Raw genomic sequence first — 13,130 nt, forward strand, 5'->3', positions numbered from 1 at the left:
ATACCACCCACCTGGCTGTGTTGCGTCTATTTCCGATGCTCAAATCTTCTACATTCAGGTACATGAGAAGGCTGAAAAATTCCCTGTTTACCACAATTCACCAACCAGAAAACCAAACCTAATGCAGAGACAATTTTCTCCAAATTTCAAACACCAAAATTTAAGGGTAGCTTACAAAGTTGAGGAGAAAATCAGCCACATAAAATATCATAAACGACAAAGTAACTTTGGATCCGCCAAAATCAACAATTTCCATACTAATCAAAATCCCATATCTACAAGTAGCAGGATAAGAGCCCTGAATCAAGTACCTTACACCAGATACAATTCATCTAAATACAACTCGGCTCAAACCTGATAACAACAACACCATACTTCAATTTTACCTTTTTGAGCATCCCTCTTAATCGCTTGAACATCCTCCCAATGACAAAAGGCCGAAGAATGCAACTTTGCTTGATGGAAATATCAGCTCTACAAAAGTAAGCGCTTAAAAAAAAGGTAACAACACTTTACACAGAATCAACCCCTTCAACCTGCTGCCGGGCCAGATACCTTTCCCGTCGTTCTTTCTGACAAAAAGAAGAGCAGAAGACAATATTAGAAAATGTGTAAGTAGAGTAAAATAAACTCCATTGACTGCAATGCCTCACCCATTCGTCTATAACAAGTCCTTCCCCAACAATTCGGGGTCCTGTGTCTTCTGGAGGTTTCTTGCGTGCCTCAAGTGCAGCCTCTGCCTCAGCCAACTGACGTTTGAGTTTATCCAGTGCCTTAGCAGAAACAAAGCCCATATGTAATGATTATGAAACTCCTTAAATGGATAGTACAAGCAAACAAATGAATGGAAATAGCAGGCACAACATTAATATCCTGTTCTACTCACAGGGCTAGGGCGTTCTGGGTCAAGGAAAATAACCCGTAAAATTTGTTCAACTGCTACCTGATCCTTTTGCTCATCAAACTGGATTGTAATAAAACACGTCTTGTCAGCATAAAATCATGGTGTCAAGTATCTTGTGAAAGGAGATAAAGATGACAAGCAGGACAACATTTCACAAACCTTTACATCACCAAACATTTAAGACTTGTTCAAATTTAGAAATCTGTACAGAAGTAAGCTCTTTTGCCTTAGATATATATGTGTGATTTGAATCACTGTTGGAATTTAAGATTGTAAGGAGCAGTTGCTTTTACAAGTGCTGAAGATCCAATATTAACCCGTGAACAACTGAGATCTGAAACTCCTTGTGTGGCAGGTGATGTGCAGGATTCATTAATATGCAAACCAAACTTTTCAGAATCGTTAAAGCCAACAGGTGGAGGTTTTTAGTAAATTACTAAAGAACAAAAAGTTCTTTTATTGTTTGAATATCAAGAATAATTCTAAAAGTACAGACAGGAAACAGAGCTTCAACAAACCTATGCAGAGCTATCAACCAATTTCTATTCTTGGTCAACAGATAAATCATGTTATTGATTGATTTGGTGACCCAGGATCAAAGAAATGGAGGGAGAAAGAAAATATTATACGACAGATATCTTTACAACAAAGCAAGACACAAAACTGAATGTCAAACAATGGAAGCCTATGCCCCAAAGTCTTCCAGATGTATGACCTATACTACATAACTAGCCACACACAATAATACAGCATCAGAAACAGAAACGCCATCACTCTTCAAACTATAGGAAGGCCCTGAGAATGGGGCAGGACCCATGTGCACCCATTAACATAATGGCAGCAAAATATGAATTAAATTTTCATGTGTGCTTGATTTTGAAGAGGCACAACCTATGATTGGACAAGTAAGCTTCCCTTAAGAGGAATGAAGTTATGTGATGAAAGAATTGATTAAAAATTGGGAAGTAAAAGTGATTTAGTTCTAAGACACAAATACAAGAATAACATTGGATTGGCAATAATTTAAAGAACAAACAGAGAGGTGTAAAAATCAGTCGTGAAAGAAGAAGTTACAACAAAATAAGACCTAATTTTAACTTCATTAGTAATTGAAGAACATGTCGAACATCAATAGATCTTGCTCAGCCAAAGCAGATTTCATTAGATAAATCAATAATATTGTTGTTCAGGTGCCCTAATAGTGTAATAACTTTCACTCTACTGGCCCTCAATCAATCCAGAACATAAAAAACTTCTTTATCTATTGTTTTCCCAACATGAAATAGACAAGACCCATTTCGGTTTCCTTAAAAGAGAAGAAATGTTATCTATCATTTGATCAAGAGGTTACTTAAACCATTGATGTTATGTGCTATATATAAACATAGGATTTGAAAGATAAAAAATTTGATAGTAAAAAGTAAAGTAATATCTTTATAAATTTATGAAATCCCATATCAGTTTGCCAAAATCAATAAGATCTGGGAGAAAAATTAATGCTAAAAGGTTGAGAGTTTGGGCCTGCACATTTACCAGCTCTGGGACATAGTCCATTTCTCCTTTCACTTTTAAGCTCATGATTTTAAACTTGACTTTGCTCTTCTGATCTACCGGTCTCTCATTGTTCTCAGGAGGCTCCACGAACTTGAATACTGCCAATTAAGTAACCAATTCAGAAGGGACCAAAATGATTACAGGTATTTGTTGGTCACAAAAATGGAAAAAAAAAAAAAAAAAAAAAAAAAAAAAAGAACAAAAAGCATTTCAAGAGGAGATGGGCAAAGAAAAGGAAAGACCAAACTGATGAATTACCTGTTGCAATAAGACTTTCACCAGGAGCAAGTATTCCCCCTGGAGGACGCATGTAACAACTCTTTGGTGCAGTTGTTTGGAACTGTAATGACAAGCAGGTAGGCAATGAGATGGCCATGTCTTGGTTTTTGATCTCAAGTGTTAATGACAGATAGAAAAGGGACATCAACGAAAAGGTAGAAATGTGATGCAATGTGAATTGTCTACTTGAAAGCCCTTGCAATAATATAATAGCAGAAATGTTTACAACCAATTTATGCTAAAAGTGGCATGGCCATAGAATATAAGCAGGGCTTCCAATATATTTTAACAGCTACTTTTAACTTAGACTTGCACCAGAACTTTCCCAACATGAATAACATAAAATTTCCCAACCGAAAATTTTCCTGAAATCTTGTACTTTTTTTTTAAAAGTCTTTTTCTAACATAGGTAATAGAAGTTATCAGAGAGGCCTACCAATAAATTAATTTCAATTTTAGGCCAGACATAAAACAAGTGTGAATGTCATCCAATTTCATCATGAGTACCAGGCAAATTTCAAGTTGATAAGCTAGCAATGCCTTGTTCAAATTTCAATTCCAGGAAAATAAGGTTTTACTAATATGAAAATGTCTGTGACAAGACCAGATATAAAACAAATCAAACATCAACATCAAAAACATTGAGCAAAAAAACATTGACAAGAACATTTTCCATACCTTGAAAGCTACATGAGACCTGCTAGTGTTTTTAATGGAAATGGCGCTCCTAACTTGTTTACCGGGTTCATCTTCAAATGCAACAGAGATTAAAGTATATCAGGCAGTTTGGAAAAGACAAATATACCTTGTAAACATCAATGGAAAAAGAAATTTGACCAACAATAAGGTTTCTAATCATTTAACAAAATTTTAAAGTAAAACCTGGATAAAGAAAACAGAAGAAAACAAAAATTAACAAAAAGAATCAAAGTTAAATTACCAAGAACTCAAATACTGAAGTAACTCAGATATTAACATCAATGAAAGAATCAAAGAAATTGAGTAATTAAACAAGGACAAACTAAGAACTCACGTAGAACCAATCTATTACACTTAACTCAGGATGCAACAAACAAAAAAACATATAGAACCTTATTTCTGGTGACTGAAATAAGCCTGGATTACTTCTTCTACGAAAAATCTCAAAATCAACAAATCATGGAGTCGAAGCAATAAAAAAGAATAAAGATTCTTTGTCTACACGCTGGATAAAGACATGGCAGATCAACAAAATCACATATTGGACCACAAATCGATTAAACCAGTTATACACAATGTAAACCACTATAACCAGAAAGATAAATAGATCATGCAATAAAAGAGATCGAAGGAAAAGAATAATTTTAAATTCAAGAGATTTAAATTCAATAGACCGAATGAAGGGCAGTGGATTTAAAATTAAAATTAATTTCAACCCAATAGAGAAGTCATATCACAGAATGGAGAACAGAAGAACAGGAGATCTTATAGATATTAAATAACAAAAGCCCACATCAGCCATTAGTAAATGAAACCACTAAACATACTTCAAACCAATCAAATCTGAAGAAAACAATTTGAACCACAGGAATAAAAAAAATAAACAAATAATGAAACACAAGAAAGCAAAAGAAAATAAAATAAAATGGAAAGATAATAGTCTCCAGAACCAGATTACCAATTTCCAAAAGAAGAAAAATTTTATTTCTAGAGAGATTAAAGAAGAATACCCAGATCAAAAAAAAAAAAAAAAAACATCAAACTTAACAACAAAACATATTCAATATATAAAATAAAATAAAAAATCATAAAAAAAGGCCTTACAAGGAAAGTAGAGCTTGTTAGGAGGATCAAGTCTGAGTCTTCTCCTAGTAGGAAGAAAAGACTTGGCCATAGTAGAAAGAAACGTTAGGAGAATGAGTAGTTGATCTTACTCCAAGTTGCTGACTATTGTTCTGCTGATAAACATTGTTGTTATGCATTGAAGAAGATGATGAAGAAGAAGAAGACCATTGCTTGATTGCCAAAACGGCATTTTACAGAGACTCCAAACCTTGCCTTCAGGCCCAGAGCTTGATTTCTGCTCATCAACAGCCATGGTGCTTTTTTTTTTTTTTTTTAGTTATTGTTTGTTTATAAAAATGGATATATGGGTTTGTTTATATATAAAAATTTTATAATTACTTGTCTGTCTGTGTTGGTGAAAGCTCTTTACGTATCAAATGCAAAAATGGTTTATGTTATGTGGGTATAATATGACCTTTCCTTGCAGTACTGCCTCTTTTTGATATTGAAACTGGCGGTGCTTACTTTTACTCTCTGGCTTGCTTAGTGCTGTGTTGGATCTCAAAGTTTTAAGTTTTAGATTTTTTTTTTTTAATTTGATGTGAACATTTCGAGTCCCATTTTATATCGATTCCTGGGCTTTTTAAAGTTGTTGGGGATGTTCTTTCAATTCTCTTACAGGAAAAAGTAAACAAAATAAATTACGCTTTTTTTTTTTTTTTTTGTTTTACAAATATACCCATATTATTTGAAGAAACAATTTTGAAAAACAAGTTAGAGAATAGTTTGAAATTACCCATCAATAGAAGTGACCCAGATTGGGCTGAAGAAAATTTAAAATAAAAATAAGTAAAATGCAATTTAGTGAATATTAATTATCGTTTTTATTCAATCAGATTTGTTTGTTTGATACAATTACCCACGTTATTTTACTAATACGTAAGATCTAAAAGGAATTGAAATTAATTTGTTAAAACAAAATTCGAAACTCAAAAACAGATTCCCTAATTAAGCACAAAAAGAAAATGTTGGGCAAAAGGATTTGTCCAATAACTTTACCTTAAAAAAGATAGAAGAAAGATTGATAAAAAATAGAAATAAAACTAAATTAAATTAAAAAGTAGGGATGAGAGCATAATGTTATGATGTTAGAACATGTCTTTGAGGTGACATTAAGATAACAAGACTGATACTCCATGTGGCCCTCTGCTAAAGCATTGTTCTTTTTTTTTTTTTTTTTTTACCAATCCACGCCCTCACCCAATTTTATTTAACCTCCAATAACACATTGGGCATAAGTAACTTGCTTGGGTATAATCAAACACCCTTTGCATAAGTCACTTTCCCTTCTCATATCTTTGACGCAGTCATCAATTTGGACCCACCATCACCATATAATCTTATTGCTTCAGTCTTTCCTATTATTTATTATAGTTTACTTATCTATCTCCATACAAACTAGCTCTGATTTGTTGATAATACACTTAGTTACATTTTTTTTTTTGTATAATCAGTTGATGCTATGACTTAAGATTTGACGGAACAGGATGTTGGATATTGTAGATAACGAACAGTTTGAGTTTTCGCTGATTCAAATCACAAACAGAGAGAGAGAGAATTTGTCTTTGACATGATCATCTATATGTCTACATCTTAGAATTTAACGACATCCATCCATTATAAGAAACAAAAATTCCACTTTTATTTATATGCATTCAATATTTTTCCTTTTTTTTTTTTTTTTTTGGAATAGATTTGATTTATATTCTAAGGATATGGGCATGTAATCAAACGTTACTATGAGTGAGATGTGTTTAGTTGAAAGCAATTGATCAAATCATCATCACATCTTTTAAATTTCAAGTTTCGGCGCATGCATGAAATACTTTCCTGATTTTAGGTGACTATGAGTATGCACATTTTGCTTTTTATAGAGAGATCAGGTCTAGGGTACACATTTTCTTACACTATTTCTCTAATTTTGTTTCTAACTCTAGTTGGGTCCCCAGCAACTCAAATACATGATTTTCCTGAACGACTCTTCTGATTGCTCTCGCTTGCTCCTCTTGGTTGATGAGGATGATGAAGGTGGTGATCTCTCCACTTGAGAAGACACTTGCCCCATTTTGGTAATGAGATGTTGGTGGTGGAGAGAGTGTATGGTTGAATTACAAGCGCTCATTTTCTCTATTTTGAACTCCTCCAAAGCTGCAATTGTTCCTGCAACAGCCCAAGCCTTGCTTTTCCAACTCATGTTTTCCTCTCAGTACTGTACTCTGGAGAAAGGGGATGAACTATTTTGTGGAGAGCTGCTAACTCAACTTATTATATAAGGTGATGGGAGGAGGGGCCGAGGGGCAGTTACACTTACAGCTTCTGGTTTTGGCCAAACCAAGGCTCTGGTTCCTTTTTACCAGTGGTGTCTTTCGCTACTTTTGAGCCCAGATTTAAGGAAACAGTTTCGATCGTTTTGTCTTTGGTGAATAATTTAGTCTTTTAGAGCTAGGATGCAATGAGAGGTTTAAGCCTTTGAGATTTGTCAAAGCTTGGTTGGCCCCATCCTTCAAGGCTAAAGCCAACATGAGGCCCAGTCTGGCCCATAACACAATGAAATTTGTTTTTGTAAGAGCTGGAAGTGGGCTTGGAGAGGCTTGAATAAATTCTTCTAGCGTGTTAAGCATTTCAATGATGGTGGGTACGCTAAATTCCTAATTTTTTCAAGAGTTCAGCGGTTTTAAGATTTCTTGATTAGTATTTTATTATGTATAAAATTTCATTTACATAGTTCAATTAACAGGCTTAGGAAACTAGTCATCTCATCTCATCTATCAGTGCATTTTGCTGCCATTAGCACCAGACAGTGAAACCTCTTCGTATTGCCACCGCCAAAGATATCAGGTAGCCCATTTATTGATGTGGAACAAACAGAATTAGGGAAATTCCCAGCAATATTATCCCATTTTAACTCGTATAAAAAAAAATATGATCGAGAGGAAGAATGCAATTGTCAAAAAATTGAGTTAATTCGTATATAATGGAGAAACTGCTCTCACGATTTACAAGTTACAATCACAGTGGCAACAAATATCTACCATCTGATAAAATCTACAACTGACTATTAAGTGATCTGATTCCTCACTCAAACAGGTAAGGGTTTAGTTGGGACCCCAACAACTCAAATACATGACTGTCCTTAAAGACTCCTCTGATTGCTTTGCCTTGTGTTCTCTTATTTTGCTTGAAACCACCGCAGAAGATGAAGAAGACAGCTTGTTGGACGACTGAGAAACAGACCTGATGTTGTTCTTGGCATGTTGGTTTAATGATCTAATGGTGTAGTTCCATCTGCAGAATCCTTGATCTTTCAAGGCTTCAACTGCCGCAACACTGGCTGCTACTATCCAAGCTCTGCTTGCTGAACTCATCTCTCCAATTAATGTATTCTTCAGATACCGTTCTTTGACTCTTCTCTTTGATCCTTGTAATCCCACTATGTTGTGATGTCCTGAATGCACGAGTTTTCTGTTTATATAGAGTTTTAGGATGCTGGTATAGTATGAAGTGAAAGGCCAAATGTTTTGGAAATAAAACCAGTGGCTTCAGCTTTTACTGGTGGTTTTATAAANGGAAAGATAATAATCTCCAGAACCAGATTACCAATTTCCAAAAGAAGAAAAATTTTATTTCTAGAGAGATTAAAGAAGAATACCCAGATCAAAAAAAAAAAAAAAAACATCAAACTTAACAACAAAACATATTCAATATATAAAATAAAATAAAAAATCATAAAAAAAGGCCTTACAAGGAAAGTAGAGCTTGTTAGGAGGATCAAGTCTGAGTCTTCTCCTAGTAGGAAGAAAAGACTTGGCCATAGTAGAAACGTTAGGAGAATGAGTAGTTGATCTTACTCCAAGTTGCTGACTATTGTTCTGCTGATAAACATTGTTGTTATGCATTGAAGAAGATGATGAAGAAGAAGAAGAACCATTGCTTGATTGCCAAAACGGCATTTTACAGAGACTCCAAACCTTGCCTTCAGGCCCAGAGCTTGATTTCTGCTCATCAACAGCCATGGTGCTTTTTTTTTTTTTTTTAGTTATTTTGTTTGATTATTAAAAATGGATATGTGGGTTTGTTTATATATAAAAATTTTATAATTATCTTGTCTGTCTGTGTTGGTGAAAGCTCTTTATCGTATCAAATGGCAAAAATGGTTTATGTTATGTGGGTATAAATATGACCTTTCCTTGCAGTACTGCCTCTTTTTGATTATTGAAACTGGCGGTGCTTTACTTTTACTCTCTCTGGCATAGCTTAGTGCTGCTGTTGGATCTCAAAGTTTTAAGTTTTAGATTTTTTTTTTTTTTTAATTTGATGTGAACATTTCGAGTCCCATTTTATATCGATTCCTGGGCTTTTTAAATTGGGGGATGTTCTTTCATTGCTCTTACAGGAAAAAGTAACAAAATTAAATTACTCTAAACAAAATTAAAACTGCTTTTTTTTTTTTTTTTTTTTTTGTTTTAACAAATAACCCATATTATTGAAGAACAAAATTTTGAAAAACAAGTTAGAGAAATTAGTTTGAAATTACCCTCAATAGAAGTGACCCAGATTGGGCTGAGAAATTTAAAAATAAATATAAAATGCAAATTAGTGAATATTATTATCGTTTTTATTCAATCAGATTTGTTTGTTTGATACAATACCCACGTTATTTTACTAAATACGTAAGATCTAAAATGAATTGAAATTAATTTGTTAAAAAAACAAATTCAAACTCAAAAACAGATTCTCCTAATTAAGCCAAAAGAAAAATTTTGGGCAACAGGATTTGTCCAATAACTTTACCTTAAAAAGAATAGAAGAAAGTTGATAAAATAATAGAAATAAACTACATTAAATTAAATTAAAAGTAGGGATGAGAGCATAATGTGTTATGATGTTAGAACATGTTCTTTGAGGTGACATTAAGATAACAAGACTGATACTCTCCATGTGGCCCTCTTGCATAAAGCATCTGTTCTTTTTTTTTTTTTTTTTTTTACCCAATCCACAGCCTCACCCAATTATTATTTAACCTCCAATAACACATTGGGCAATAAGTAACTTGCTTGGGTATAATCAAACACCCTTTGCATAAAGTCACTTTCCCTTCTCATATCTTTGACGCAGTCAATCAATTTTGGACCCACCAATCACCATATTAATCTTATTGCTTCAGTCTTTCCTATTATTTATTATAGTTTTACTTATCTATCTCCATACAAACTAGCTCTGATTTGTTGATAATACACTTAGTTACATTTTTTTTTTTGTATAATCAGTTGATGCTATGACTTGAGATTTGACTGAACAGGATGTTGGATATTGTAGATTAACGAACACGTTTGAGTATGTTCGCTGATTCAAATCAGAGGAAACAGAGAGAGAGAGAGAGAGAGAGAGGAATTTGTCTTTGACATGATCATCTATATGTCTACATCTTAGAATTTATACGACATCCATCCATTATAAGAAAAACAAAATTCCACTTTTTATTTATATGCATTCAATTATTTTTCCTTTTTTTTTTTTTTTTCTGGAATAGATTTGATTTATATTCTAAGATATGGCATGTAATCAAACGTTACTATGAGTGAGATGTGTTTAGTTGAAAGCAATTGATCAAATCATCATCACATCTTTTAAATTTCAAGTTTCGGCGCATGCATGAAATACTTTCCTGATTTTAGGTGACTATGAGTATGCACATTTTGCTTTTTATAGAGAGATCAGGTCTAGGGTACACATTTTCTTACACTATTTCTCTAATTTTGTTTCTAACTCTAGTTGGGTCCCCAGCAACTCAAATACATGATTTTCCTGAACGACTCTTCTGATTGCTCTCGCTTGCTCCTCTTGGTTGATGAGGATGATGAAGGTGGTGATCTCTCCACTTGAGAAGACACTTGCCCCATTTTGGTAATGAGATGTTGGTGGTGGAGAGAGTGTATGGTTGAATTACAAGCGCTCCTTTTCTCTATTTTGAACTCCTCCAAAGCTGCAATTGTTCCTGCAACAGCCCAAGCCTTGCTTTTCCAACTCATTTTTTCCTCTCAGTACTGTACTCTGGAGAAAGGGGATGAACTATTTTGTGGAGAGCTGCTAACTCAACTTATTATATAAGGTGATGGGAGGAGGGGCCGAGGGGCAGTTACACCTACGGCTTCTGGTTTTGGCCAAACCAAGGCTCTGGCTCCTTTTTACCAGTGGTGTCTTTCGCTACTTTTGAGCCCAGATTTAAGGAAACAGTTTCGATCGTTTTGTTTTTGGTGAATAATTTAGTCTTTTAGAGCTAGGATGCAATGCGAGATTTAAGCCTTTGAGATTTGTCCAAGCTTGGTTGGCCCCATCCTTTAAGGCTAAAGCCAACATGAGGCCCAGTCTGGCCCATAACACAATGAAATTTGCTTTTGTAAGAGCTGGCAGTGGGCTTGGAGAGGCTTGAATAAATTCTTCTAGCGTGTTAAGCATTTCAATGATGGTGGGTAACACTAAATTCCTAATTTTCTCAACAGTTCAGCGGTTTTAAGATTTCTTGATTTGTATTTTATTATGTATAAAATTTCATTTACATAGTTCAATTAACAGGCTTAGGAGACTAGTCATCTCATCTCATCTATCAGTGCATTTTGCTGCCATTAGCACCAGACAGTGAAACCTCTTCGTATTGCCACCGCCAAAGATATCAGGTAGCCCATATATTGATGTGGACAAAACAGAATCAGGGAAATTCCCAGCAATATTATCCCATTTTAACTGATATAAAAAAAAATATGATCGAGAGGAAGAATGCAATTGTCAAAAAATTGAGTTAATTCGTATATAATGGAGAAACTGCTCTCACGATTTACAAGTTACAATCACAGTGGCAACAAATATCTACCATCTGATAAAATCTACAACTGACTATTAAGTGATCTGATTCCTCACTCAAACAGGTAAGGGTTTAGTTGGGACCCCAACAACTCAAGTACATGACTGTCCTTAAAGACTCCTCTGATTGCTTTGCCTTGTGTTCTCTTATTTTGCTTGAAACCACCGCAGAAGATGAAGAAGACAACTTGTTGGACGACTGAGAAACAGACCTGATGTTGTTCTTGGCATGTTGGTTTAATGATCTAATGGTGTAATTCCATCTGCAGAATCCTTGATCTTTCAAGGCTTCAACTGCAGCAACACTGGCTGCTACTATCCAAGCTCTGCTTGCTGAACTCATCTCTCCAATTAATGTATTCTTCAGACACCGTTCTTTGACTCTTCTCTTTGATCCTTGTAATCCCACTATGTTGTGATGTCCTGAATGCACGAGTTTTCTGTTTATATAGAGTTTTAGGATGCTGGTATAGTATGAAGTGAAAGGCCAAATGTTTTGGAAATAAAACCAGTGGCTTCAGCTTTTACTGGTGGTTTTATAAAAAACGAAGCAAATGGATTTTGGGGTCGGTTTGTGGGGAATTTGTTTAATATGACTTCAATGTCCTTGTATAATCGCTTGGTCAGGCGCACTCAAAAGGGACAAAATGGGGTTTTGGATACATCACGACAAAGAAATTCAGATTTCAGGCAACGCGCACCTGGTTTTCCTTTTATAAAAATACACTTAAGCCCGAAGTACGCGAGTGAAAACCACCGGTTTTTTTAAAACAAGGAGAAAGCAAACGTTGCCTCGTGCGCACGTGTCTAAGTTATTTAGTACAAGTAGTCTATTAAGCAGAGGATAGGATATGACTGAATTAAATAACACGAGCCAATGATATTTCTATGATTCACTGAACGCATATCAACAAGTTGTACATGTCTTTTCTTATTTTCGTTTTTATTAATAAAAAAATAAAAATTAAAACAAACCTGACTATTGACTACGGTTAGTTTATGCTTAATCAAGATCTCTTGAAGTAAAACAAGTTGTGGTTTGACAATTCTACACTTCTACTGAGAGTTGATGCATTTGTTTTCAAGTTCTTTATCCTCTAGGCTCAAGGTTAATCATATTTGATTTAGTACTCACTTTTCCCTATGCATAAACATTTATACAGTAATAATTAGATCGAATATATTGGTTGACCTTCTCTTTCTTCTCCAGTACTTGTAATGGGGTTCCGTGGATCATGACTTCGTAAAATATAATTAAAGGTTTGTTTAGAATTATGAAACTAGTGAGAAGCTCTGTTTAAACTAATTGACGAGTCATATGAGTCAATTTTACCAAGTAGGCAATAAACATCATAAAGTTTCAAGGCGTTGATCATGTTTTCATATTTGCTTAAGTTGTAGTCCATGCGATTCACAAATAGATGAATCTTCCATGTAAATGCCTAACTAGCTAGCTAGTTATGTACAAATTAACATATTGTCAAAATCTACCTTAAATGATCAGTATAAATAACTTGAATTAAATGAAGAGTTAAGCTAGAAAGCTGACTAATTAAAGTCATCTGTACTTATTGACAAGGCTCATGCCATTAGAATAACAGTTTTTATCAATGATCAATTTGCTACGATCAATACATCGATGTGAACAAACCACGGCCGCTTTGGCAAATGTTCCATCCCCGTTAACTTCTAGAACAAATATTTTATTAAC

The 13,130-nt window shown here is 34.4% G+C and overlaps 3 protein-coding genes across 3 annotated transcripts; all 3 read right to left on the reverse strand.

The window, feature by feature from the left end:
- Window positions 1-229: 229 nt before the first annotated feature.
- On the reverse strand, window positions 230-8,835 carry LOC116107115 (vesicle-associated protein 4-2-like). Its single transcript, XM_031393418.1, has 7 exons — window positions 8,304-8,835; window positions 3,416-3,486; window positions 2,717-2,798; window positions 2,438-2,556; window positions 887-964; window positions 654-773; window positions 230-572 (listed from the first exon to the last, which is right to left on the reverse strand). The coding sequence occupies exons 1-7, from the start codon at window positions 8,572-8,574 to the stop codon at window positions 513-515; spliced, it is 801 nt and encodes a 266-aa protein (XP_031249278.1). The 5' UTR covers window positions 8,575-8,835; the 3' UTR covers window positions 230-512.
- LOC116107118 lies at window positions 7,521-8,097 on the reverse strand. Its single transcript, XM_031393420.1, has one exon. It carries the CDS (start codon window positions 7,924-7,926, stop codon window positions 7,657-7,659), a length of 270 nt encoding a protein of 89 aa, XP_031249280.1. The 5' UTR covers window positions 7,927-8,097; the 3' UTR covers window positions 7,521-7,656.
- Window positions 8,836-11,356: 2,521 nt separating the features above from the next.
- Window positions 11,357-11,970, reverse strand: LOC116107117. Its single transcript, XM_031393419.1, has one exon. It carries the CDS (start codon window positions 11,760-11,762, stop codon window positions 11,493-11,495), a length of 270 nt encoding a protein of 89 aa, XP_031249279.1. The 5' UTR covers window positions 11,763-11,970; the 3' UTR covers window positions 11,357-11,492.
- Window positions 11,971-13,130: the final 1,160 nt, after the last annotated feature.

The sequence above is a fragment of the Pistacia vera genome, unplaced genomic scaffold (genome assembly GCF_008641045.1).
Source record: "Pistacia vera cultivar Batoury unplaced genomic scaffold, PisVer_v2 Contig528, whole genome shotgun sequence".
Classification (NCBI taxonomy): Eukaryota; Viridiplantae; Streptophyta; class Magnoliopsida; order Sapindales; family Anacardiaceae; genus Pistacia; species Pistacia vera.